The sequence below is a fragment of the Lytechinus variegatus genome, chromosome 9 (genome assembly GCF_018143015.1).
Source record: "Lytechinus variegatus isolate NC3 chromosome 9, Lvar_3.0, whole genome shotgun sequence".
Lineage (NCBI taxonomy): Eukaryota > Metazoa > Echinodermata > Echinoidea > Temnopleuroida > Toxopneustidae > Lytechinus > Lytechinus variegatus.
This window is the reverse complement of record NC_054748.1, coordinates 33,341,638-33,367,362: the sequence shown is the minus strand read 5'-3', so window position 1 is coordinate 33,367,362 and position 25,725 is coordinate 33,341,638. Positions and strand designations below refer to the sequence as shown.

Genomic DNA, 25,725 nt, shown 5'->3' with positions numbered 1-25,725 from the left:
CGTCACAATGGATGAACAGGTGATTCATTAGCTTTGGGTATGAACTGACTATTCTCATTATCTGCACTCTAACTGCAGATCCGATGTGTTATTTTATGAAACTAAAAAAACTGGAATTATTCCATGGACCATTAAAAAAAATATCTTTGTAATTTCAACATACTTTACTCTGCAGTGCTGCCAATAATCACGGATATGACCCCGACGTCTAAAACTGCCAAATTCTTTTGAATGCGCAATTCTTAAGAACATCCAGTTTGGTGAAATTTGAAGCTCTATATAAAAAAATTAAGCAAGTGGACCTTTGTTGATTTTCACATATTTCGAATATTCAGGTTCAAAAGTATCTACGTGCAAAGTTTGGTGAGAATGACATGGATTTCACTTTAGCTGTGGAAGGTCCTAAATAGATTTTGTACATTTTTTACTTTAAGATTATTCTTATCATCATTCTTATCATAATTTTTATCATTATTACTAATTATTCATAACTGTGCTTTTCCCCATTAGATGCAAAGGATGGTATTCTGATACCCCTGGTTTTAGTTAAATCTGGATTAACTTGGACTCAACTTTTATTGAGCGCCAGTTGTTAACTCATTCAATAAAAGTTGTCAAAAATTGTTTTGAAATAGGAAAGATAGGAAAATACAAAAAATATGACTTTTAATGAATCAATTGATACATTATAACTGCAAATAATATGGAAGTAATATTGTAACTGACGTAGGAACTCGGCATGACAGCATTTTTTGCTGGTAAACGCCAAGCTGGTAAATAACCAATTACCTTGGAAACATTTTACGTCTAGGTTAATCAGTCATAGTGGCTGACATAATAGACGACAGATATCACTCTTGGGCCTTTTTATCAAAGTGGAGACAATGGCAGAGTTGGGATTCGAACTCACAACCTTGCGATTATGAGTCCAATGCTCTAACCACTGGACCACACGAATTAGCAATCCATGAAAGTGTAGTTTAAGATTAAAGTTTAGAGTTTAGACAGGGGTTAAAGGTAAAAGTAGTTGCAGCAAACAATTATTTCATGAGAAAGTCATTAAACTCACGATTCAATGCCACCATATTATAGATCTAGACCTGGTACATTGAAATAATCTTATCTTTGTCAAATCATGAAATCTTAGCTGAAAACCGATATTCCTTTGATCATGTCGTGTCTATTTCAAACAATAAAATATGAAAAAAATATATATATGGGACAGTATTTTTTGTTTTGAAAAAATACCCATTTTAATGGAATTCCGTGCTAAACTTTGCACATTTCACGGCAATTACACATTTTTTTCAGAGCCATGTGGTACATATTTTTAAAAATATTTATACATACAAACACTTGGTTCGTCTTTTTTATTCGATTCTGCTCGTACTCATTTTGAGATCGTTATCACATCAGGGCTCCGTCTTACAAAGAGTTGTGATTTATCCGATCAATCGCAACTATGGACAGCCTGCAACGCCAACATCTAAAATGCTTGTTTGTTCAAAAAAGATTCTATATATATGAATGTATATCCATGAATTCATTGATTTCTTGACAATTTGGTGTGTTTTCCTTTGTTTACAAAGGACATTTTACAAACTCCCTGTAGAGAAAATTACGACACTGATGGATTTCCATAGAGTTACGATTGGTCAGATCAATCGTAACTCTTTGTAAGACGGGGCCCTGGTATTCATCTTTAAACCTAGGTTTATGATGAATACCCTATGAAACGGGACCTAGGCCTAGAACACAAACCATGATACAAGACAGACTATACAGTTGTGCTCAAGTTAGTGAACCCACCACAAAATGCACTCCTTCACGCTGAGTGTTGAATGTTTGGAGAGCCGAGAGAAACAAACTGTATTGAATGAAATATTTCTGTTTCTGTTAACTCCCGTAGGAACTCGGCTGGACAGCATTTTGCTGGTAAACCCCAAGCTGGTATATAACCAATTACCTATGAAACATTTTACGTCTAGGTTAATCAGTCATATAGTGGCTGACGTAATAGACGACATATATCACTCTCGGGTCTTTTTATCAAAGTGGAGACAATGGCAGAGTTGGGATTCGAACTCACAACCTTACGATTATGAGTCCAATGCTCTAACCACTGGACCACACCACCCGTGTGGTCCATCAGGTGGTTTCACCACCTGACTTCACAATTGGATATCTACAATATGACAGAGCATTGATCACTTTAAACAGGGGCCGGGGCAGGGTTTTTAAAGTGTGTGTGTGGGGGGGGGGCTGGCCACGCGAAAAATCACAATCATATGGTCATTTTTATGTTTTTGTCTGTGGCCCCTGTTAAATATGTTTATTTTGGAGAGGTTCACTAACCTTCGAGCATCACTGTATATCACAGATTAAAAATGGAAGAGTAGTTGGTTGCAGCAAGTTTCAAGGTATGGAGAGACATTGATGTATGTTAATTATATCTTATTCTTTTCTACACTCTAAAAAAAAAAAGGATGGAAAAGGGGGAAATCAACCTTTAAAGGGCCAAGGAGTGACGGCGTTTTAAAAAAAGTGGAAAATGCTATTACCCCTCAGCCCTTTTCCACTCGTTTTTCCTTATAGGTTTTTAGAGTGTAGATACTATAGTCGCTATACAAAGGCTGATGTAAGTTTATTTTTCGTTATTTCATTAATATAATGAATGAAACAAAAAAGATCACATAAATATTACTACACCCGATTGGTGGTACTCGAAATATTTACAAATGCTTACACTTTATGTGTGCAAAAAAGGGCAATATTAATTTTCTTATGCCCCTGGAATCCGAAAACCCTGTTGTATGTTTCATAAAGCTGTTCTTAAAGCTCCGCATGACTTTACAAACGACTGAATCATGTTCTTACGTGCTAAGTCAGCTACATATATCATACAGTAAAAGAAAGGATCACCAGTCGTGCGTAGTCATTCGTTAGTTACAAATAGCTTTATGAAACACCCACCTGGCCGTGGATGAATATCTATTATTACACGGTGGGGGGGGGGGGCTGAGTACTCTGACCATTCACAGTTTAAATAGGAGAAAATTGAAATATTGCACATTTAAGTTAATTAAATTCAAAAGAAATGGCGAGTGCGTGACGCCATCGGTTCCGTTATTTGCATTACGAACAGGATGTGAAAATGAAGCGAAACTATCACAAATTTTCTTATTTTACAGTCGTCCGGTTGGCGCTGAAATCGTTCCCCTTCCCCATGATATTTGACATATCACGCAAGAGATTTTTTTATTCTGACTTGGCACGCAAGAGCAAGCTTAACTTGTTCGTAAAGCCATGTGAATAGCTTTCAAACATATTTATGACCCCCCACTCAACAACGATTTATGAAGGATGTCCATGGTATGACGTCACAGTCATTCAATTCGCATGGTGGAATGATCATAGGTAGGTGTGTTCGGCGGAATAAACTCGTCAGCTGCCTGATGCATCAAGAAGAAAATGGAAATCAAAGTGTAACTATTAAGTCATTAAGAACTCACTATACTACATTCTGGAACCAATGAATTTAATAATTTTGATTTAATAGGCTAGAATTGATTGATATTTCACAATAAATCATAACGACTACCGTTAAAAAGAAAACAGTATGAATAATAACCATATTCATTTTAATGATAATAATAGTGATAACAGAAAAAAGAACTATGTAAATAACAATCATAATATATTATACCCGGATATTAAAAAAAACAGTTCCTTTCCCTGGCTCCCTACACATCACATGATGCAAACTTACCACTTCAGTTCGAATGGACACGGTACTGTCTGCGGGAATGTAGTTTGGTGTATGTACAAGGTTCTGACTGTAACCAGAATCTATACTGCCAGTCTTTCTGGAGTGTAAAACGACTTCTGGAAGAAAAGAAGAGGGAATGACAGTTTGGTGGACAGTACTGGAAGAAAAGTCATTAAGAAAATACATCGATCATCATCTCATCCATAACACTTTTCTATTATCATCTGTTTCTTCCTCGTGTTCTTCTCTTTGCTGTTCAGCATTGTTCTTCTTTGTCTCCTCCTGTTTCCTTCCTTGAATTCTTCTTTCTTTTCTTCTTTCTTTCTTTCTTTCTTTCTTCATTCTTTATTTCTTTTGTCCCAGTTTTTTTTCTTTTTCTCCTCTGTATTTTATCCCATCCTCCTCTTCTTCTTTCTTTATTCCTTCTTTCAGTTTTCTTTGCTCTTTCTTTCTTTCCGTTTTCTTTGCTCTTTCTTTCTTTCTTTCTTCCTTCCTTCCTTCCTTTCTTTCTTTCTTTTTCCCGTTTTTTCTTCCTTTCTTTCTTTCAATTCTTTCTTTCTCTCTTTCTTTTCTTCTTCTTCATCACCTTCTTTTTATCTTCAGGAAATTAAAGGAAGACGCATTAAAACGACCGGGAACTAGTCTAAGCTCGAGAATGCAGGCACACGCCTTTGTTTTTCGCAATTCGCAAAGGGCATAATGCAGAGTCTGAAATAGTGAGACTAGATCGACTAAGTACTGTGGGGATCTCTTATTTGACACAGACGGAGAGTTTGGAGTCTAGTCTTCACTCTAGACGTGGTACAATTTGTTCAAGTGTCAAAATTTAGTCTGAGCTTACAGACTATTCTCTCACCTCTAGTGCTGTATGGTGAATCGCTCCGATCCACGAGCTCGATTCTGTCGATGGGCGTGTTCCTCGCTGCCGTGGTCGATGACCTCCGTCTTTTGATTTTATCAATTAGCTTCGAAGCAAACGTGGTTGATGTATCATTAGACTGCAATATTCAAAAGAAAAAAATACTGTCACTCATACGACCCATTAACCATAATACTCCCGCGGGGTATTTCAAAGCTTGTTATTAGCGGGGTGGGGCCATTATTTGAGTTCCATGCACGTGTGGCAACTGTTCACAAGTGACGTCACAATTTTTTTTTGAAAACTTGTATCTCTATGATTCTTTGATGCATCTCTGTCAAATCTTCAATAACGTGCTTCACAACTTCCCTGCTTTTAAAAAACCCAACCTGTCATATATTATATTAGTGTTGACCCATTGAACATCTAGGGGGAGGGGGCCTGGCTCCCTTAGACCCATAATTTTTGCGGTTGTCAAGCCAAAAACATGTATGGGAAATGTTCCCCATTAGTAACTTTTTTTTTCTCCCATCGAATATATTATTTTGAGAAAACGTTACCCCAATCCACTTTGGGCAATTTTGGACCCCCCCCCCCCTTAAAAGCCTGTATGTGTATCTCCCCTTCCTACCTGTGTCGAGTTGCCCGATGAGGGCGTAGGCACCGAACTCAACCCGTCACCCCTCCGTAATTTTCTTTTCTCATCTTTTCTCCTCAGGGCAGCGCGTACCTGAATACAAAAACAACATGATCAAAACCGAAATTTAAATTCGAATAAATTAAGTCAATATTCATGATAGATGATCAAGGATGGGGGGTGGTTCTGGAATGGCTGTGTTATGGATCAGTCCAAATATTTGATTTTCATTTTGTTTTTATGTGGTTGGTTTCGATTTTTGTATCATTAAGCCTATTGCAATACGATATCTGGGAAGCGTTTCATGAAAGGACTTGTCAGACGTTTTATCCGACAAGTCCTGTTTTATCCGACATTTACTATAGTAACAGAGCTTCTCAACCAATCAGAATCCAGGAAAGTTGTCAGATCTGACAACTTGTCAGACGAAAATATTGATGAAACGCCCTCTTGGTCCTATGAGTTATACATAAAACGCTCCTCTTAAAAAAGCCTGTTTCGAGCGTCTAACAATGGTTTGTAGTTTCACTATGCACTATACTTCCATGGTTTACTTCTGTATATTATAAGAAGACTTCAAATTCATTTAAAGACAAAATGTATCATCGGCATTACAACGATATACTTGTAAGTCACATTAACATTTCTATACAAAGTTTTACTTATTCATAGATAAGCTTAGCACATAACATTCATTAATCATAGATACATATTTTTACCCAATTTTACTACCTGCTGGCACCACTTCGTAAACTTTTTTTGTAAGCATTTAATGAGGAAATAACACCAATAATTGAATGAACCATATACGAATAAATAGATCACATTTTATCTGTAAACTGTAATTTCGTGAATAAAACAGCCCAAGTAAAATCTAGTTTTAAATGATTGTGACGTTTCGTTCAATTGTACTGGTCGACTTTGCAATTCATTGACTTACCTCAGAGTTGAATGCACAATAGAGTAGAAAGATGAGAACACCCTTTAGAAGATAAGAATAAAAATATATTTAAACGATTGATAATACGGTATACCTGATGATTTATACTAGCGTTCAATAATCATGTCAATGAATAACATTCTTTTAATTATATTTTTCTATTAGTATGATCGGTCCGTAGCAAGAGTCATCATCATAATCACCAACCTCATTGTAAAAATCAGTCCTCACCATCCCTTTCATCACACAAAAAAAATAATTATTATTATAATTATCATCGTCATTATCATCATCATAATCATCATCGTCATCATCATTGCAATCACCAACATTCTTTACCATCATCATCACAATATAATCACCAACATCATTATTATCACCACGACCGCCATCATCATCACCACTACCAACATCATCACAATCATCATCATCATCATCACCATCATCATCATCACCATCATCTTGATCACCATCATCACCACTACCGCCATCGTCATCATCACTACCACCACCATCATCACAATCATCATCATCATCACCATCATCTTGATCACCATCATCTTCTTCATCACCACTACCGCCATCGTCATCATCACTACCACCACCATCATCACAATCATCATCATCATCACCATCATCTTGATCACCATCATCTTCATCATCACCACTACCGCCATCGTCATCATCACTACCACCACCACCATCATCATCATCATCAGTATCATCATCATCATCAATATCATCATCATCATTATCATCACACCAGCACCAGGCACCAGCACCATCATCACCACCATCATCAATATCCTCATCATCGTTATCATCACCACCACCACCACCATCATCACCATTATCATCATTTACCTGAAGAGCAACTATAATAACGAAGAGATAAGTGAAGACGAGTGTAGCCCTGCCGAGTGAGAGGAAACCAAATACCCATCCTAGACCAAGTATTGGGACCAAGATAAGTGCTCCTTTTACCCCAGCTCTGAAATAAAGATGTGTCATTCGAGATTTGAAATTTAACTCTTTTCCGTTCACATAATACAACAAAATGCAATCATAGCATCTTAACCACCACCATCACCATCGTCATCATCATCACACGTTTCTATTATAACATCATTAACGAGCGCAGGAGATGGTTAATAAATCTATTGAGAAAAGAAGTTTGAATGATATTTTAGAAATCATAATTAAAAGTATTTCATAAAGAAAATATTTACAGATAAAGAAAAAATATCTTTAAAAATATAAAACATGTACATGTAATTGTGGTTATATTAAACGAAAAATTAAATGAAATTTCAGTTCCCAGAACATCAGTTTTACTTCCTAAAACATAAGTAAAGATTTCCCCAAAGCTTATACCTACTTTATGTGATCATAATTATCTTTCTTGTGGGCCGAAGCAGACTTAACGATGACACGAACAACCATGATGAGAACAATCAAATTGACCTGTTTTGAGAAAAAAATAGTCATTAAAAGACGCCATGGATTTAGATAACTTTCATTAAACATATTGCTGTGAATATGGCTGCTATTTTTAAATCATGCATAATTATGCAGCTTATGTTGAAGGCCCTTTTTTGTGAGTAAATTTTAAATGCCCCTTTATCCTGGATCCGCCAGATTTGAAGTCATTCTTATAATGATACTTTTGGCTTTTATCAGCCGCATTCATGGGGACCGTGAGTAACCAAAATACATAAAGAAACTTCTATATACTAATATGTATATATAATGATTATGGTTCTGGAGTTAGGCGCATAACCGTTCCAACCGTTACATAGGCGTTAAGACGGTTGCTCTCAGAAAATGAGTGCAGCACATTTTAACAAAATCACTTTCCTTCATTGACGAATTAGTGGCATGAACTGTCGCCAACAATAAAAAAAAAATGGACTGCGAGACTCGAACTCAAGCCTCTTACATGGTAGTCCATGTCGCTACAAGCTTCTGATAAGAGTCCTACGGGCTTTTAAACATTATTAACTGTTGATCAGTAGCGCTAGGCTCAATCTCCAGTCGCTCCCATTCGAGGTCTTTTTTTAGAGAGCGGGGGGGGGGGGGGGGGGGGGGGGGTCGGGGGTAGGCCATAAGAAAAATCGCTGCCCACAATTTAGTCTAATCTGTTTTATACTCACACTTATAACCACGATAACGGGAGCAGCAAAGGACCATATGAGACCGTCCTCAATAGTTAGCCAGCACCTACAGATTCATTTAAAGAGAAAATTCAATTCAAATAAAATAAACATTTAGATTCTTCCATTTCACAAATTTCTAAATTTGTCGTAAACATAAAACATAATTTCATACAAAAATCAGTTTGTCATGAAAAATATAAATATGTACATGTTAGGTTTAAGAACAAGGCGTAAACCCTATAAAAAGGGACATAAATACAATACAGTAAACTGCAAGTAGTGGTGACAATCTCAAAATGAGTTCAAACGGAATCCTACAATGATCACCAATTGAGTCTTTGTATGCATAACAAATTTCACTGATATAATTTGCGCCATATAATTCTAGTAGAAAATGTGGAATTGATGAAAAATACCAAAATTAAGCATGGAATTACAGTCAGGTGTCGTGCCTTGTTTTAAACAGTATATACAATGTCCCTCATCTGTGTTGGCAATCGTTAGTGTTATTTTTTTTTAAAGATTTTATGATTTCATGAAGTTAGGCTTGTGTTAATGTAAGCTCCCAGATCTATACGTCTATGTTGACAATTAACCTTGAATTGAAAGACTTTATCAAGTTCTTAATATATTGGCTTTTTTACTTTAAAATACAATATGATAGTAAATATAAAGATTAAATGTTCTTACTGTCCTTCGACGCCGTATATTTTCCACTTGGTCCAGGCACTGATAACAACGATAGGTATAGGAGTGCCTTCACAGATAAAACATAATGATACGAATACGTTATCAACTTCTAAAAATAACATGATAAATCGCAAAGCGATCTGTCAAATTTCTAATCATTGTTTTCAAGTGATTCAAAAGTGCGTGTGATAAAGAAATCTTGATTATACTATCAAAAGGATCAAATGAAAGCAATTAAAAAGCGAACAAACTACGGATTTTAAAGCGACAAAAATAATAACACATAAAGTTGAATTATTATCATTATTTCTAACACGTCACCACACACTCACTCTGTCCGTAATTCTTCCGAATCACCCTTTTCTCAGTATCTGATCTCTACCGCCACTCACTTTCTTGTCAGCATACACCCCCTCCTCCCCCGGTAAAATAAACACTTGGGAAAACTAGAGGTATTACAAATTTGAGCCCTCCCCGTCCCCATCCCAATCTTTTCTACATTTTCTACATTTTTCGTAAACATAAAACACAAGTTCATACAAAAATCAGTTTGTCATGAAGAATATATATATGTACATGTTAGGTTTAAAGAAGGCGTATACCCTAAAAAGACATAAATAACTTAAATACAATACAGTAAACTGCAAAATCTCTACCACACCCACTTTCTTGTCAGCGTACCCCCCCCCCCCCCCCTCCTCCCCCGGAAAAGAAAATACACATTTGGGAAAACAAGAGGTGTTAAAAACTTCAGCCCCCAATCTTCTCTGGCGATATGAAGACTGATTGAAGTGATGATTCATTTTGCTTAATCCAGAATTTTGGTGAAAAGTGGGCTCTCCTACTCTCCTATTACCCCTTCCTACTGGGCATTCTTGAATCCAACACTGGTTACGACAATGACAACAATTAAAGGCTAGTTCTTACCCCATCCTAGGAGAAGATAGTGCCTATATTTCAGAGACTTTCCCGTTGAGAACACCTGCACGATTTGAATGTAGAGGTTCACGCCTTCCAAAAGGCTCCAGCAAAAGACACTCAGGTAGAAATAATGAAGGCAGATTGCAATGGCTTTGCAGCTTATCTGTGGTAAGGTATGATGACAAATATGCACAAGCGGTAAGCAGATAAATCGCAGTTGAAATAACATACTATAAAATAAATAAGATATTGTGAATGAAAGATAGAAGATATTAAATGATACAGTAAGAGTGAAACTTAGGAGCTAGTGAGCTTTAGACTTTTTTTACACGCAGGTAAGTTCTCTGTGTCAGTTTTAAAAGAATAAACAAATATTTTTATCATCTAATTGTTCTAGCTTTCTTTCCTGCTCTTTATTCAGTTTAGAATCTAAGTGTTCCATTTTCAATTGGAATAAAGGTAAAGAAAATAGTAAAGTTAAAGATATGTAACACAAGGATAAGGATACTGAGGAGAAATATGAGTATAAGGAATAATGATAAGAATAGAAAATAAGGATAAACTGAGGCTTAGGATAGGAGTAAAGATAAGGATAAAAATGAGTATAAGGATGATAATTATTATAAGAATAGAAAATAAGGATAATAGGCGGCTAAGGATAGGAATAAAGATAAGGATAAAAATGAGTATGAGGATAAGAATAATGAATAGAATATAAAATATGGATAAAAGGAGACTAAGGATAGGAGTAAAGATAAAAATTAGTATAAGGATGAGAATAGCAAATAAGGATAAAAGCGGCTAAGAATAGAAAATAAGGATAATAGGCGACTAAGGATAGGAATAAAGATAAGGATAAAAATGAGTATGAGGATAAGAATAATGAACAGAATATAAAATATGGATAAAAGGAGACTAAGGATAGGAGTAGAGATAAATTGAGTATAAGAATGAGATTAGCAAATAATGATAAAAGCGGCTAAGAAAAGGAATAAGGATAAGAATAGGAAGAAGGATGAGGATAGAAAATAAGGATAATAGGCGGCTAAGGATAGGAATAAAGATAAGGATAAAAATGAGTATGAGGATAAGAATAATGAATAGAATATAAAATATGGATAAAAGGAGACTAAGGATAGGAGTAAAGATAAAAATTAGTATAAGGATGAGAATAGCAAATAAGGATAAAAGCGGCTAAGAATAGAAAATAAGGATAATAGGCGACTAAGGATAGGAATAAAGATAAGGATAAAAATGAGTATGAGGATAAGAATAATGAACAGAATATAAAATATGGATAAAAGGAGACTAAGGATAGGAGTAGAGATAAAATGAGTATAAGAATGAGAATAGCAAATAAGGATAAAAGCGGCTAAGAAAAGGAATAAGGATAAGAATAGGAAGAAGGATGAGGATAGAAAATAAGGATAATAGGCGGCTAAGGATAGGAATAAAGATAAGGATAAAATGAGGATAGGTATATGAAAGATAATGATATGAACGAAAAAAAATGAGTATAAAAAAGGTGGCTAAGGACAGGGAATAAGATAAGAATAAATGCATTGTTAAAGATAAGGACAGAAAGAGGGTGCAGAGTATAAGAATAATGATATGAAAGAAAATAAGGATAGTGATAAGGACCAGAATAATGCTATGGGTAAATATGAATATAATTAGAATGAAGATGAGTAGAATAATACATGTAAGTATATTCTTTGCATTTGTTGGGAAATAAAACTCAAATCAAGGACAATAATGAGTATAAGGATAAGTATAAAATGATAAAGATAAATGTGAGGGTATAAGAATTCGTATAAGGACGAGGAAATGAATAGGATAATAAGGACGCAAATATGCATGGAAACTCAAGGATGCCTTTTTATATTTCCCTGGGTAGACAAATTAGATTTTAGGCACTGATATACTTTTCTTGCTCTTAATTTAAGTGACGATTTACCTTATGTCTGCTGGCAGCATCTAGAGACAGAAACAAACCTTGGGCAATGGTGAGGGCAGTGACTAGATTCTTATGAATTTTCACTCGATCAGACGTCAGCGAACTTCAAAGAAATCAAACCAGATTGAAAGCAAGTTGCATTAGAGGAGCATTCGAATAAGGGAGATAATTGGCAAAACTTATTTTAAGTTAATCATATGCTTAAACGCATTAATGAACCCTTGTAATTTTGTCTTGATGTATATGTTAAGAAAAGTATCATCATTTGATTTTTATTCACGATTAAAGTATAGTTTCACTCTGTAATGAAGTTTAGCTGTATCAGATTGGAATAATTTATTAAAGAAGCAATTTGCCACCTTTCTAAGGGTGCAAGATTGTCCATAATTAAAGGCCTACAGGTATGTTTCAAGAACGGAGAGGTGCAAGTTGCACCCTTGGAAGTCGCTCCTAGTTTAAGGTTTTGGCTTGCATCTTCTTATGGTGCAAAGTTGTGGATTTTATAGAAAGTTAGCGCTTCCTTAAATATACATAACAATTTAATTGCATCTTATTATTTTGGGGACTTAATTAAGCTAGCATAAAACATAAAAGATAATTAGCGAGGTTATTCACTTAAATTGCTTACCATTTATTAATTTAGTCTTTAATACATTATTTTTATAAAAACTATCGTCAGAGGCAATCTTTATCTGACTAACGTAGACTAACTTACGTGAGCATATTGAGTATAAGAATGGTTAGAAGAAGACAAGCAATTGAGATTCCTGAACCTATGTACGTAATAAGATTAAGTGCAAGCTCATCCTTCGCAGGGGTCTGTAAAAATAGAAAGAAAGAATTTTTAACAAATAATTCGTAATTGCTTTACCAAGCCACGTTTTATCATGTTCGCTGTCTACATGTAATCTCACAATACCTATAATGATAAGTCCGTATGTGTTTTATAATTTATAATTTTTATCTTCTTGTAATTTGATTTATCCTTTTATCGTAATCATCTTAAGTAGTATTATTTTCTTATCTTTAATATTGAATTTACCCCCAAGTGGTTTCAAATACTCTTATCGTTTTTCCGCATTTCCTTAACCCTTCTTCCCCTTGTTGTTATCCCCTATACCTTGTCTGAAACATTTTAGTAAAGATATGAAAATTCCTTTTTTATTCAATGTTAGAATTCAAATATTATATTTATACATGATTCTGTTTTTTTCCCTACTGTACTCTCTTTATTTATGAAAATTTATCATGTAGGCCTATGTTTTCAATTGGTGGAATAGACTCTTAATTCTATTAAAATAGTATACATATCTCATATCTTGATTATGGTTGGACTTGTTGTTTCATATGTATCTTAATTTGTTTAGAATGATCTTGTTCACATCATTTTAGATTTTTTTTTCGTTATTGTCTGCTATCGTAATAACCTCACCAAGATATCTCGCCAAGTCGACATATGAATGTTGCTTGTCAAAACAAAGCGAGACAAGTTATATCGCCGAGTCGACATATAAAATGTTGTATCTCAACATAGCAAGATAAGTTATGTCGGCAAGTCAACATACAACGTTTTATATGTCGACATGGCAAGATAAATTATCTTATTAGAATGACATACAACGTTTGGTATATGTCGACATGGGAAGATAAATTATTTTTGCCATCTCGACAATTCGATGGCACTTTAAAGATTTCCGTATGTTACCTCAACAGGCCAGACTTGCAGCAGTACTCCAAAATGTGTGGTATGGTTGCAGGCGCATTGGGTGAATCCCCTCGTTGCGTTCACAACCTCACATCCGTAGTCGTTCCATTCTCCTTCCCCTTCGCTGCAAGTTGAGTTTTAAAAAGAAAACAAATTATCATCACCTCCCTTTCTTAAAACATCTGACATCATTTGGGTTTTTTAAGTTTTCATTCCCATTTAGTGATAAAATAATCGTCAAAATATTTGGTCCTGCCAAACACACGTAGGTGTCAACAGTGACGCCCTCTACGCTCGTAGTTGTCCGTATTTTTTTATTGGTACTGTATCGCAGTTACACATGTGTTCATCGCCCCTTGATGTTTGGCGACTATCTAATTAAAAAAAGAGGATTTCTTCAATACCTCGTATTACAAGCTCTGTTTTCTTGTGGATTTCCCTTATCCGTTACCAAAGTTTATTTTAAACATCTATAGTGTCAAGAATACATCTGTAATTTTTCTAATGTTTAAAAAAATCATGAATGTGTTGTGACATCAACACCAGCATTAACACCGGACTTGAAATATTCGAATCAGTACAATTTTATTTTGACTTACACCGTTGAATCCCAGAAGTTACAGGAGACATTTCCCAATTCATAATCTGACTGATCAGCTGGCAGAAGATGAGACTAAAGTAGAAAATATGAGATAAACCAAAAAGTTCACTTTAACTTAGTCATTTAGTAATTTTTGAAAAGCAAGCAACCAAGAGGCTTAACTCTTCTTTATTAACATATTTATATTGAGTCTGGGAGCATGATTCTGTTAACCCCCCCCCCCCCGAACTCAGGTTTGGTTCTCCTTAAAGTCGCTGAAGTCGCATACCTTACTGCTGACGAAATGAACAATTGTTCTCCCGGGGTTCCCTTAAGTTAGTTCCCCCTACACAGCTGAGTGAAAAGGTGTAATTTTGCGCAATCTAAATGCAAGACTTGGAGCGCCTCAAGGGAACAAATTTGCATCCTAAAATGCTTTTTGCCTCTTCAAGAGCGCATTTGCTACATTTTGCATCAATTCTGCACCCCTATATGTAAATATATTTGAGGAAGGTGCAAAATTGCAGCTTCTGAATGCAACAGTTAATGCGCCCTAAAAGATGCAAAGTTATACATTTTAGGGTGAAACGAACGGAGGTACATTTCTGTTGCAAGAAATCTCACTAAGGGTGGAAGATTGCACCCAAGAGCTGCCGGTAGTGTTGCATTTAGGATGTAAACTTGATTTTCTTTTTCTCAGTGCGTAATGGGGATTTTAAGCAGGTTATGACAACAACGATGACGATGATGACATAGATAACAATGTAAAAATATTATTAATGATAATTACAATAATAATCAAATTCAATGAAATGTTCTCTTTGTTCGCATAAAAACATGCACAATAATAATATACGAGTAAAAAACAATATTTTGCAGTTACATTCATCAAAATAAGAATAAAAATAAAATAATAATTATCATAATAATTATAATAATTACAATAATAATAATAATCATATCGCACTTATCACGTTTGCAAGGGAAAGGAAGGATGGTGTAATTAAAAACTTACAATATCATTCTCAAGAATGAATTCGACAGGTACTGATGTCACATTATCATTAACCGCGACTGTTATTGAGACTACAGGTCCAGCTGGCCGATGTGACGTGTCGGTTGACTGATTGTGATGGCTATAGAGAATGAACAAATATAATTATGTATTACAGAACTGAAAATATTCTATATATTTACAGTGCCTTTATTTAGAAAACACAACCAAATGAGACAATGATACTAATAAAAATCAAAGGTACAAAATTAAATACTTGGTGACATCATCAATTATTTTCATTCCGCAGTATAAAATTTTTCATAATTCATAATAAGTTGAGAAATATACGATAACAGTAAGTAATCAAGATAGAAACAAGGAATGGGTCATTTGATAAAATTCTTTTTCTAATGTCAAGTAGAGCTTTCGTTTCGATCACTCCTGACGCAAATTCATCTGATTAGGGGTAATCAGCTTACCGCGCATGAACAAAGTGGAGAGCGCGGCGTTTACCAAGAGCAGATTCCGTGTTATGGCTAGGACTGGTTGTGAGATCGAAAACTCCCTATTCATATCAGAGTACACAGTATAATAAAAGAAGGGAAAATAAGACTTACTCTACAATGAAGTGTCCTCGTTTATATACCACCACTGAGACTCCTATGGTATCTTCCTCTACAAATAAAAAATCAAAATATTTTTTTTTCATAAGATTTAAAAGTATGAAATATCGAATAAAAAATAGGAGAGTAAAACATGAGATATTTTCGAATAGACATCAGATCTAATTCTATCTTTATTTTCAAAATCGTATTTTATATATGTATCGGCGAAGGTTCATTATAATCATTTTCTGAAATACACATTTTTTTCGATGAAACCTGATGGGTTTAACAAATTTTTCAATATGAACTATACTAAAAAAAACTAAGTCATCATACATAATACCAATGATATATGCAAATATTTCGTGTGATCTTCAAAAACAGTTGTATTCTTTGCCTACTACATCATTAGACGGACATCAATTGCTTTTTTACACAGTATGGTGTCGGCAAATAATAATTCACTTTCAATCGAATCTGTACACCGATCGAACCTATTAAGTTATGTCCTATGAGATATCATCGGTCGATTTGGGATTAACCTTATGTAAAACCACGTCATAGTCTCATGGCACCCTCACTCAGAGGATAAAGGAATACGCGTAACGGAGTTGTCAGAAATGTGTCAGCTGAAGATCACCAATTAACACACACAAGGACAGGGACATAAGATCTACTAGTTTCTTTGGTGCCACAGCGGAATAAATTTTCTTCACGAACCTGAAAGATGAAGGCCACTGACGCCATCGGGAGGGATGATGACCACCTGGACGGCATCGGACTCATCGTCGCTGTCATTGACATCTTCGTTGTCTTCAATCACCTGCACGTAGCCAGTGAAATTACTGCCTTTTTGTACCGAGGCATACACATCTGTAGTTTAAAGACAGTACATGATTAAACACGAAGACGCACATATACTCATTTCAAACTCATCCCATCTTTCACAAAGTACAAGGCTATTGATTGTTGATGTCGACTACGTGATGATCTTGCATGTGAAAGTTGGTCCCTGTATCAATGATTTGATATTGTCATTCCTGTTTCCCCTCCATTATCTTTCATTATTTTTTCTTGTGTAAATAGGAAACAACTTAACTCTTTAAATATCGTCCCTTATGAACCTTAATCTGTGTTAATTGTGATTGGCTGCTGAGCCCTGTTACCATGGCAGTTCTCATCATTGCAAAGTTACAATAGTTGTAAGTCTTTTACGAAACAGACTCCTTACCGACATGAGCCGTAGAGATGTTCACCGATTCACCGATGTTCAGGTCAGAGGTCAAATCTTGAGCTAGATGACTGCAGGCGTCTGCGAAGATGGATGCTGCATCTGTCTCTCCTAGAGCTAATAGATCAACCTCGAACACGTTGTTACAGACATCGAAGAACTCCTTCAAGCATGAAATAAGATAAACATGATTACAAGATGTTATTTGGTGACATTTTATTTTCTATTAATGCTATTTTTCATTCTGAACAAGATTTCCGAAAAACCCGCTACTTGACGAAAGAAAAAAAATGAACCCTAAAGGTAAGGAATAAATAAATGAATATATAAATCAGTAAATAGATGAAATAATCGAATGAATGAAAGAATGGCAAAATAAATAAATGAGTAGCTTAATATATAAATGAGATTTCTAAAAATACAGCTAATTAATAAATGAAAGGAAAACCGTAAAAAGAACAAAAGCTATAATTTATGCTACGAAGATAAAGTGGAGAGGGGAGGAATAGGGCGTGGGGGTGGGAGAAGGGAGAGAGAAACACACACATCCTCACACACACACATGTAGAGACAGGGAGAGGGATAGGGTGAAGAGAATATAGAACAAAAATCACACCTTAGCATATTCCAACTTCTGTTCTTCGTTTAGATCATCCGGTATCTCGTCATTTGATGCGAGCCACTTTTCCAGACCGGTCACAAACACCGGTGATTTGAAGTATGACGTGTCCAGAGTCAGGTCTACTACATGGGACACGTTGCCTTCTACTTCCGGTGGTGGATCCGTTACGACTGGGACCGAAGTGCTTCTAGGAGAGACATCAGAGGGGCGATCTGTCGTAGCAGGTACCTTTACCAAAAGGGATAAACACCATCCGTCATTGTAACAAGCATTAACTGTGTTTTTGTTTCTTTCTGCACAGCAAAAACTGCGGTGTTAACCGGTGTACATAGAGGACCACACCAGTTATTTTACACCGGTGTTAAATTGGTGGTGTTAGTTTTACACCTATAGGTGTTATTACAACACATATGGTTGTTGCATTTACACTCTTTGGTGTTATGTTCAATCTCTAGGGTGTTATTTCAACACCTCAGGGTGTGGTCCTCTATTAACACCAATTGGTGTCAGTTTTAACACCATAGTTTTTACATTGTGTGTGCACACTGGCAACCGAGGACTTATATATACGAAACCTTACATTTAAAACAAGGACACACCTTAAATCAGAGACGATCTCGATTGGAGCACAATAGCAATTGGCCCAAATTATGAAGAGGTTTACCTTCAGTCAAAACGTCTTCGTTTTACAATGGTATAAGACGTCCACGGATATTAACATATCATTTTTAGTTTATCTTTAGTTGGCCAGATTCCAATTGACGGATAAGTTACCTACTCCCGAAATTGGTATAAATCTTATTTTCATCGTTAGCATGATGAAAGTATTTCCTCTGTCTTTTTCTTTTTTAAATATCATGTTTATCGAAAATATTAATGGCCATGGAGTTCGTTGATATTATAATGTTTATCATGGTAATAAAATGATGATAATCACAATTATAACGATGATTAGTATGATTATATTATCATTAGTGTGAATATCTTATTATTAATATTATTATAATGATTCACATTACTATTATTATTATTTCATTATCATATTTACTAGGTCACTGTTTATCCTCTATTTGCTAAAAACTTATTCGTAAACATGAAAATTTAACTTGATTAGGGTAGTATAATTAAAAATTCTGAAAATGTTACCTGTGGGTTCTCACATTGCCCGCTGCATGGTGTACTAACTGAAATTAAAGGAGAATAAAATTTAAAATGATTTCAAGTCAATTTAACGCAGTCTCTCTGCGAAAAATCGATATAATACACCACTTTATATGATTAATAATAACTATGATAATTGATACTAATTACTAGTGATTAATGTTATTAAAGTGACGATATATCAAAATTTGGCAGTAGTGAGATGATTTGTTTATTTACAAATTCCGTCGGATTTTCGTGCGAATTAAGGAGGTATTAATGTGTCATCTCATCTACTTCCATCATTCAATTTAGTTATTTGGCTGCGAGGCGTATGTCGTAAAGAGCCCGTGCTGAGATCGTATGGGAATCGTATCACTACCTTGTGGCCCCGTCAGCCTCTGCGCGTACATCAAACGATATCGTACATACATTGCATCATTTTTGTGTAGAGGCTGTGCGGTAATCCATCAATGGCACTGCGATTTACGTACGTTTTGTCTGCATGCCTCCGTGTCCTAGGCAAATCGTACGATCACTGTACGACAATCGCGGTTTACCTACAGTACCCATGCGATGATTGTACTATGCATGCCGGCTACAGGCATACGATTTTGGAAAATGTATCACACTCAAAACTTAACAAAGTCGTAATGGTTGCGTTGGTAAATGCACATTTGCCTCTTAAAAAATAGTACAACAAAGAAGTCACAAGGCATGTTCGATATTACATAAGATCTATTTTAAATCAACAATTTCTACATGCAAATGAATTAATAAACAATACAAAAAAAGTAAATAACTGAATACATAAAGGTTAAAAAAAATCAATCGATCCATCAATCAAGGGGTAATTATAAAATCATGAAACGAATTTTACAAGAAATGCAAATGAAATAATTATTTAAAAATCATAAATGAATGCATAAACATACCGATCAAGAAAATAAATGTAAAAATGCATTGATAAAAGGTGAAAATTAAAATAAATCAATTAATCAGTGAATGAATGGGTTAGTATACTACATGTAGATGAGTTGTAAAAGAGAAATAATATAAATAAATAAATAGATATTAAGAAAAAAAATGAATCATTGGATATATAAACATACCAATCAATTGATAAACGAATCAGTCAATAGGTTAAGAATTATTATTAAAAGGAATTTATTTTTTTAAATGAAAATTATTGAAAGCACTGATCAGCATCTCTTGTTATTGAATGACTGGATTGCCTCATAATTCATTTTGCACAGTCTGAAAATGAACGATGGAGGCTATGGCATATCCAAAATGCATAGAACATGAAGTGTAGAAGAAACAAGATTGCCGCTTTCTTGCAAGGAGACACGCTTGTCCTTGGTTTGGCAAATTTCCTTTGAATTCATATTGTGCAAACCTCAGCAAGATGGCGCACAGCGGCACAACTCGGCACATCGTGTATGCCTTCTATACGTATTTCAATCTACATGGTAAACGTGCACAAAGCCGCTTTGGAGACAGTTAGTGATCGTTGTTTCTTTATGGTGAGTGTCATAGTAATACAAATCATTAAGTTGATAAATAAAATGTAAATGAAATGCAAAAGCATATAAAACATCAAATTCAAGCAGTGCAATTGCATTTTTAAAGATAACGAATGCATTATAGTTATTTGGATTGCCAGCATAACTTTAATAGGCATGCCCCCTCTGTAATGATTTACCAGGTTCAGATTGAACTGTGAAGTGCTTTTGTTGACATTTTTGAATTGCAATCGCTGCGACCTTGTCTCTTGCAATCCGCATTAAAGAATGGGCTTAAATGAATGAAAGAGAGAAAGAAGAGAAAATGACAGACGCCACCAACGATGGAAAGGGCTGTGATATCATGAGTCGGAAATAGAGGTCCTCCGTGCATCATCGGAGAACATTTTTACATTATTATTATTGCCAAGGATCGTTTCAACAGAAGTGTACAAAATCATTAAAGGGATGTTCCAGGCTGAAATTAGTATGATTTGAATAGATAAACCAAACACTGAGAATTTCATCAAAATCGGGTCAGGAATAACAAAGTTATGGCATTTTAAAGATTTGCTTTATTCGGGTGAAACAGTTCTCGGCATGTCTTCATAAATATTCATAGAGCATACTGATGATGTCATTGTATGAAATTAGGCTTATTAAATTTCTACCTTCAAGAAATAAAAGAAGTGGATTGACTACTAAATTAGTAAATTAGATATTCATTGTCGAAACTTGATTTATAATATGGGAGGCGTATCATTCACACATGTATGACATAGTGAAACAATCAAATAAAGGGAAAGTTGGGATGTGAAATCATCAGCCCACCTAATGAATATTCATAACTGTTTTCACAATATACTGCTAAACTTTTAAGTTCAATAACTTCGCTATTTGCTATCAGATTTTGATGAGATTTTCAGCATTTTGCTCTGTGAATTTTACTCGATTTCAATATAGATATTTTCAGCCCGGAATACTCCTTTGATTGAACACGTCAGGCTATAAAAAAATGTTGGTTGATCTCCGATACTGCACGTGGATCCGCCTACTTCCGACACGACCTTTGAACCCAAATAATCATTCAAACCAACAACATCAAGGTCCTCATTCCCAAGACGGACAAGCTACAAGGTGGTGACGAACGGCTATCAGTGTTGATAAATTAAAGGACATCCCTACAAAAAGTTGATTTGAATAAAGAGAGAAAAATCCAACAAGCACAAACACTGAAATCTTAGTTCATCAAAATCGAATGTAAAGTAAGAAAGTTATAACATTTTAAGTTTCGCCTCATTTCACAAAATAGTTAAATGCAAATCCCGATCGATAATGAGGGAAATGCTGACACCACTCACTTTCTATTTCTTTTTTTTTTCATATGAAATATTCTAATATTCTCCTCAGTGTCCTGTGAAACAAAGTTTATTTTGCCTTGAACGTTTGAACATATTATTTTCAGTCAAGTTGGTCCTTATGGTCAAATCTGTAAAAATTGAAACATTGTATAATTCAAATAAAAACAAAAACAAAGAAATAGTAAGGGATTTCATCGATTCTCTCATTTGCATGTAACTAAATTGTGCATATAACTATTTTGTGAAAAATGAGCGAAACTTGAAAATGTCGTAACTTTCTTACTTTTCATCTGATTTTAATGAAATTTCTAGCATTATGCTTCTCTGATTTTTCTCTATTGATTCAAATCAACAATTTTCTGAGTTGGTCTTGACCTTTAAGGAAAATGAAAGACGATCCATTCAAACCATCCATGTATAAGAACCGGAAATGAGGTCAGACAAAGACACCACCAACATTGTCTATTCCATACAAAAACAAGAAAAACGACCGATGAAACCCGATGGCCGGATGGCCCCATGAAATACGTGGAATATACCGAAAGAAATCTTTAATTATCTGTCTATACCGTCAGGCTCAACAGTTCGATGGAGTTCCGTTGTTACTTCTAAACTCGAAGTAGGCTCCAAAGTGGATGGGAAGGTTGCATCATTCCTGATATTTTCAAATCGAGGATTAACTGATCCGGCATTACTCTGCTCTGTCGAATTTTCCTTACCACAGCCATCCTCCTCCGTGCCCCCCTCGTCCCCCTCTTCATCTCGTTTCTTACGTCTCAAAGAATCAGTTAGGCGTCTGAATGGAAAGGCTTGACAAAATAATATTCACCAATAAGAACGTGACTGAGTTCACACTCTTAAAACAGATCAGTCAAATTGACTAGACCAGTAGTCAACTGGGAGCAACTGATATGGCAATCACTGATAGTCACATTTCTGACATATCTTCTAGTCAGAAAGCCTGTTTTAGTAAAATATGACTAGAAAATAGTCAAATATGACTAGAATAACAGTTGCACCCAGCTGACCCTATTAACTAGTTATTTTTGACTGATTTGTTTTTAGAGTGTACGTTTAATACGGGGACATGGTGCAGTGTTGATTAGTGTACGTATATACCACTCCAGTCATATACCCCTGTGTTAATTTATACTAGTTCAAACACTTATGGGATATATTACAACACCTTTGGTTGTTACGTTAACACTCTGTGGTGTAATGTTCAACCTCTAAGGTGCTATTTTAGCAACTCAAGGCATACAAGGCGTGGTTCTCCAGGAACACCAACTGATGTCAGGTTTAACACTTCACAATCTTTTACAGTGCATCATGTTGTAATTAAACATCATTGAACGTAGATGGCGTCAACTATTTACAGATGTTGCTGCCCTCAACGTTCCGTGTAAAAAAACCTCAGTGGAGACTAATAAAGTTCTTTATTAATCTATTTATTTTTAATGAACTTTTTTTTTTGCTCAACTGGTCTTTTGCAATGTTATCACTGTTGAGTAGCCGACATATTCATCTAGTAGAGCAAATTGGGAAGCACTGTAGCCGGAAGGATAAGGTGCTTTACCAAATTAATATTTGATTATCATTTCTATTTGATGATGATGATGATGATGATAGCTGCGTCTCAAGTATAGTTTACACGATGAAGCTAGAAATATGATTAACATGCGAGCACTTAATTCCAATGATAAAACGCAGTGCTTTTCGCGATGTTAAAGCTAAAAGTAAACAAAATAAATCTAATAGCAAATTAAAAGTAATTATCAGTGCTCAACTGGTCTTTTGAAATGTTATCACTGTTGTGTAGCCAACATTTTCATCTAGAAGAGAAACTTGGGAAGCACTGTAGCCGGAAGGAAAAGATGCTTTACCAAATTAATAATTGATTATCATTTCTCTCTGATCATGCTGCTGATGATGATAGCTGCGTCTCAAGTATAGTTTACACGATGAAGCTAGAAATATGATTAACATGCGAGCACTTAATTCCAATGATAAAACGCGATGCTTCTTGCGATGTCAAAGCTAAAAGTAAACAAATTAATCTGATAGCAAATTAAAAGTAATTATCAGTGTTTAAAGTATAAGTATTTTCCAGTAGACATGTATTTTTTAAATAGAAATCAATACCTATTAATATGACTTGCGTCGATTTTCTTGTGTGTGGGGGCAAAAATTGAACTCAAAAGTATATATAGTCCAATATACATGTGATTATCAGGCAAGCACTTAATTTCAGAAGTAAAACGCAGTATTTTGTGCAATGTTAGCTGAAATAAAACAAAATAAACGTTGATGATAAAAAGCAATAACATATTTTTAGTGTAATATAGAGTGGTTTCAGCAGCCATGAGTTTCATTAAACGAGAAATGGATACATACTACCAGTCGGTTTTCTTGTAGGAGTTGAGAAGGTCGGTACAGAAGTAGACCTTTTCAATTGTCTTTTAACCATGTTTTCTGGATTTCGTCGCATTCGATGAAGATATCTGACCAGTCTAGATATACCTGTCCAATAATTAATCCACTCGGTATTAATCAATTAATTTCGATTGTTATTAAAGAACAAAATTGGGAAATGAGTACTTCCTCACTGAGGAAATTATAAATCTACCGAATGAACTTGATTAAGAAATGCGTAAGAAGGAGCTTTGTCTTAAAGGAAAATATCAACCTGGGTTTTGATAAAGACAGAAAAAATGAGAAAATAGTGAATGAAAGTCGGACAAAAAGCATCTCATAGTAATAGGGATACGAATTTTCTTGGTTTTAATTTTATGATGTCTCATGCATAAAGCCGTCTCATATTTAATTTTTTTTAATGGCATTAAACGTCAAGCATCGTCAAAATAAAAGAACAAATATCACATAAAACAGACATGCACTAAACATGTACCACTAGCGAGTCATTCTTCTTATACATCCCCGTTTCTTGAAAGATCTCTGTTCCATAGTATACATTAAAAATACGCTGCTTACTTGCCAGTAATATATATATATGTATATATATATATATTCTATAACAATTTGCCATAGAGAAAACCTGAGGAACACCCTTCATATCGAACGCTGTGGAGTTTAGTTTAAGTGTTGGTTCATCACTTATGTGCGTTATTAACACCTTTGGTGTTATTTATTTTCCTGTTATGTTCAACCTCTATAAATTATACTGACATATAGGGCGTGATTTTAACATATCAGGATGTGTTCCTTTATTGACACAACCTACTGTCAGTTTCAACATCCAAGTTTGTAAGGTATTAATAAACAGGATCCCGATTTGAATATTAAACACCAACTGTATTGGAACTCTATCATCTGTGCTAATGACAATAATGTTTCCTTGTTACTTTCTTTAATTCAAGATTACCATATTGCACCATTGATACTTATTATTGTTATGTAGATTTTATCCAAGAACTATTGCCTTTTATCAGCTTATCTAATTTGAAGGTAGGGGAGAAAACTAATTATTACAGTTTATTGTTGAATTTAATTGTACGAATGTGCAAGGTTGCAACATCAGCGCGCAAAGGGTTAAGGGCAGGATTAGTTGATGAAGTGACTAAACTTACCCGTGACGTCTGTGCCTGGCGCTGAACTGGTTACGTCTGCAGATAATATAAGAGTTATCATGATAAATTCAAGATAGTAAAACGATTTATCTTTGCTTCAGTCAAATCAAATCAATGAAATACTGTAGTGTTATGAAAATGTACAGTTCGAATTTATAGAGACATGTGTTTTTGAATAATGATGATGTTGGTGATAATCATGATAATGGCGAAGACTATGATGATGATGATGATGATGATCATCATCATCATAAGTCGAATGATGATGATGGAAGATGGTGGTGATGACGATGACGATGAAGGTGATGATGATGACGATGATGATGGTCGTGGTGGTGGTGGTGGTGATGGTGATAAGAAGGAGCAGGGGGGGGGGGAGTTGGCGATGATGGTGATAATGTTGATTATGATGATCATAGATTACGATAGCGAGATTTGATGGGAAAATGATGTTGGTGAATGA

At 35.1% G+C, this 25,725-nt stretch overlaps 1 protein-coding gene across 3 annotated transcripts; it reads right to left on the bottom strand.

Moving 5' to 3' along the window:
* Positions 1-2,280: 2,280 nt before the first annotated feature.
* LOC121421794 (adhesion G protein-coupled receptor L2-like) lies at positions 2,281-25,424 on the bottom strand. 3 transcript variants are annotated; one of them, XM_041616594.1, is made up of 22 exons: positions 25,263-25,424; positions 24,070-24,195; positions 18,816-18,853; positions 17,664-17,897; positions 17,048-17,210; positions 16,537-16,689; positions 15,829-15,886; positions 15,230-15,350; positions 14,234-14,307; positions 13,635-13,758; positions 12,645-12,748; positions 11,930-12,032; positions 9,979-10,135; positions 9,052-9,118; positions 8,359-8,425; positions 7,584-7,669; positions 7,070-7,196; positions 6,206-6,247; positions 5,260-5,358; positions 4,626-4,767; positions 3,770-3,885; positions 2,281-3,452 (listed from the first exon to the last, which is right to left on the bottom strand). In XM_041616594.1, the coding sequence occupies exons 1-22, from the start codon at positions 25,321-25,323 to the stop codon at positions 3,387-3,389; spliced, it is 2,328 nt and encodes a 775-aa protein (XP_041472528.1). In that variant the 5' UTR covers positions 25,324-25,424; the 3' UTR covers positions 2,281-3,386. The 3 variants fall into 3 exon arrangements, with proteins under 3 accessions (XP_041472528.1, XP_041472527.1, XP_041472529.1); XM_041616593.1 differs by lacking the exon at positions 24,070-24,195 and adding an exon at positions 22,245-22,484; XM_041616595.1 differs by lacking the exon at positions 24,070-24,195 and having other exon boundaries at positions 25,263-25,422.
* Between the last annotated feature and the right edge of the window lie 301 nt (positions 25,425-25,725).

Excerpts from the sequence above, each read along its gene's own strand:
- LOC121421794 (XM_041616593.1), bottom strand. The coding sequence starts at position 25,323 with ATGATAACTCTTATATTATCTGCAGACGTAACCAGTTCAGCGCCAGGC. Across the intron at positions 15,887-16,536 it reads CAGTGGCCTTCATCTTTCAG|AGGAAGATACCATAGGAGTC; the intron begins GTTCGTGAAGAA and ends TTTTATTTGTAG. Across the intron at positions 13,759-14,233 it reads AACTTCTGGGATTCAACGGT|CGAAGGGGAAGGAGAATGGA; the intron begins GTAAGTCAAAAT and ends CTCAACTTGCAG.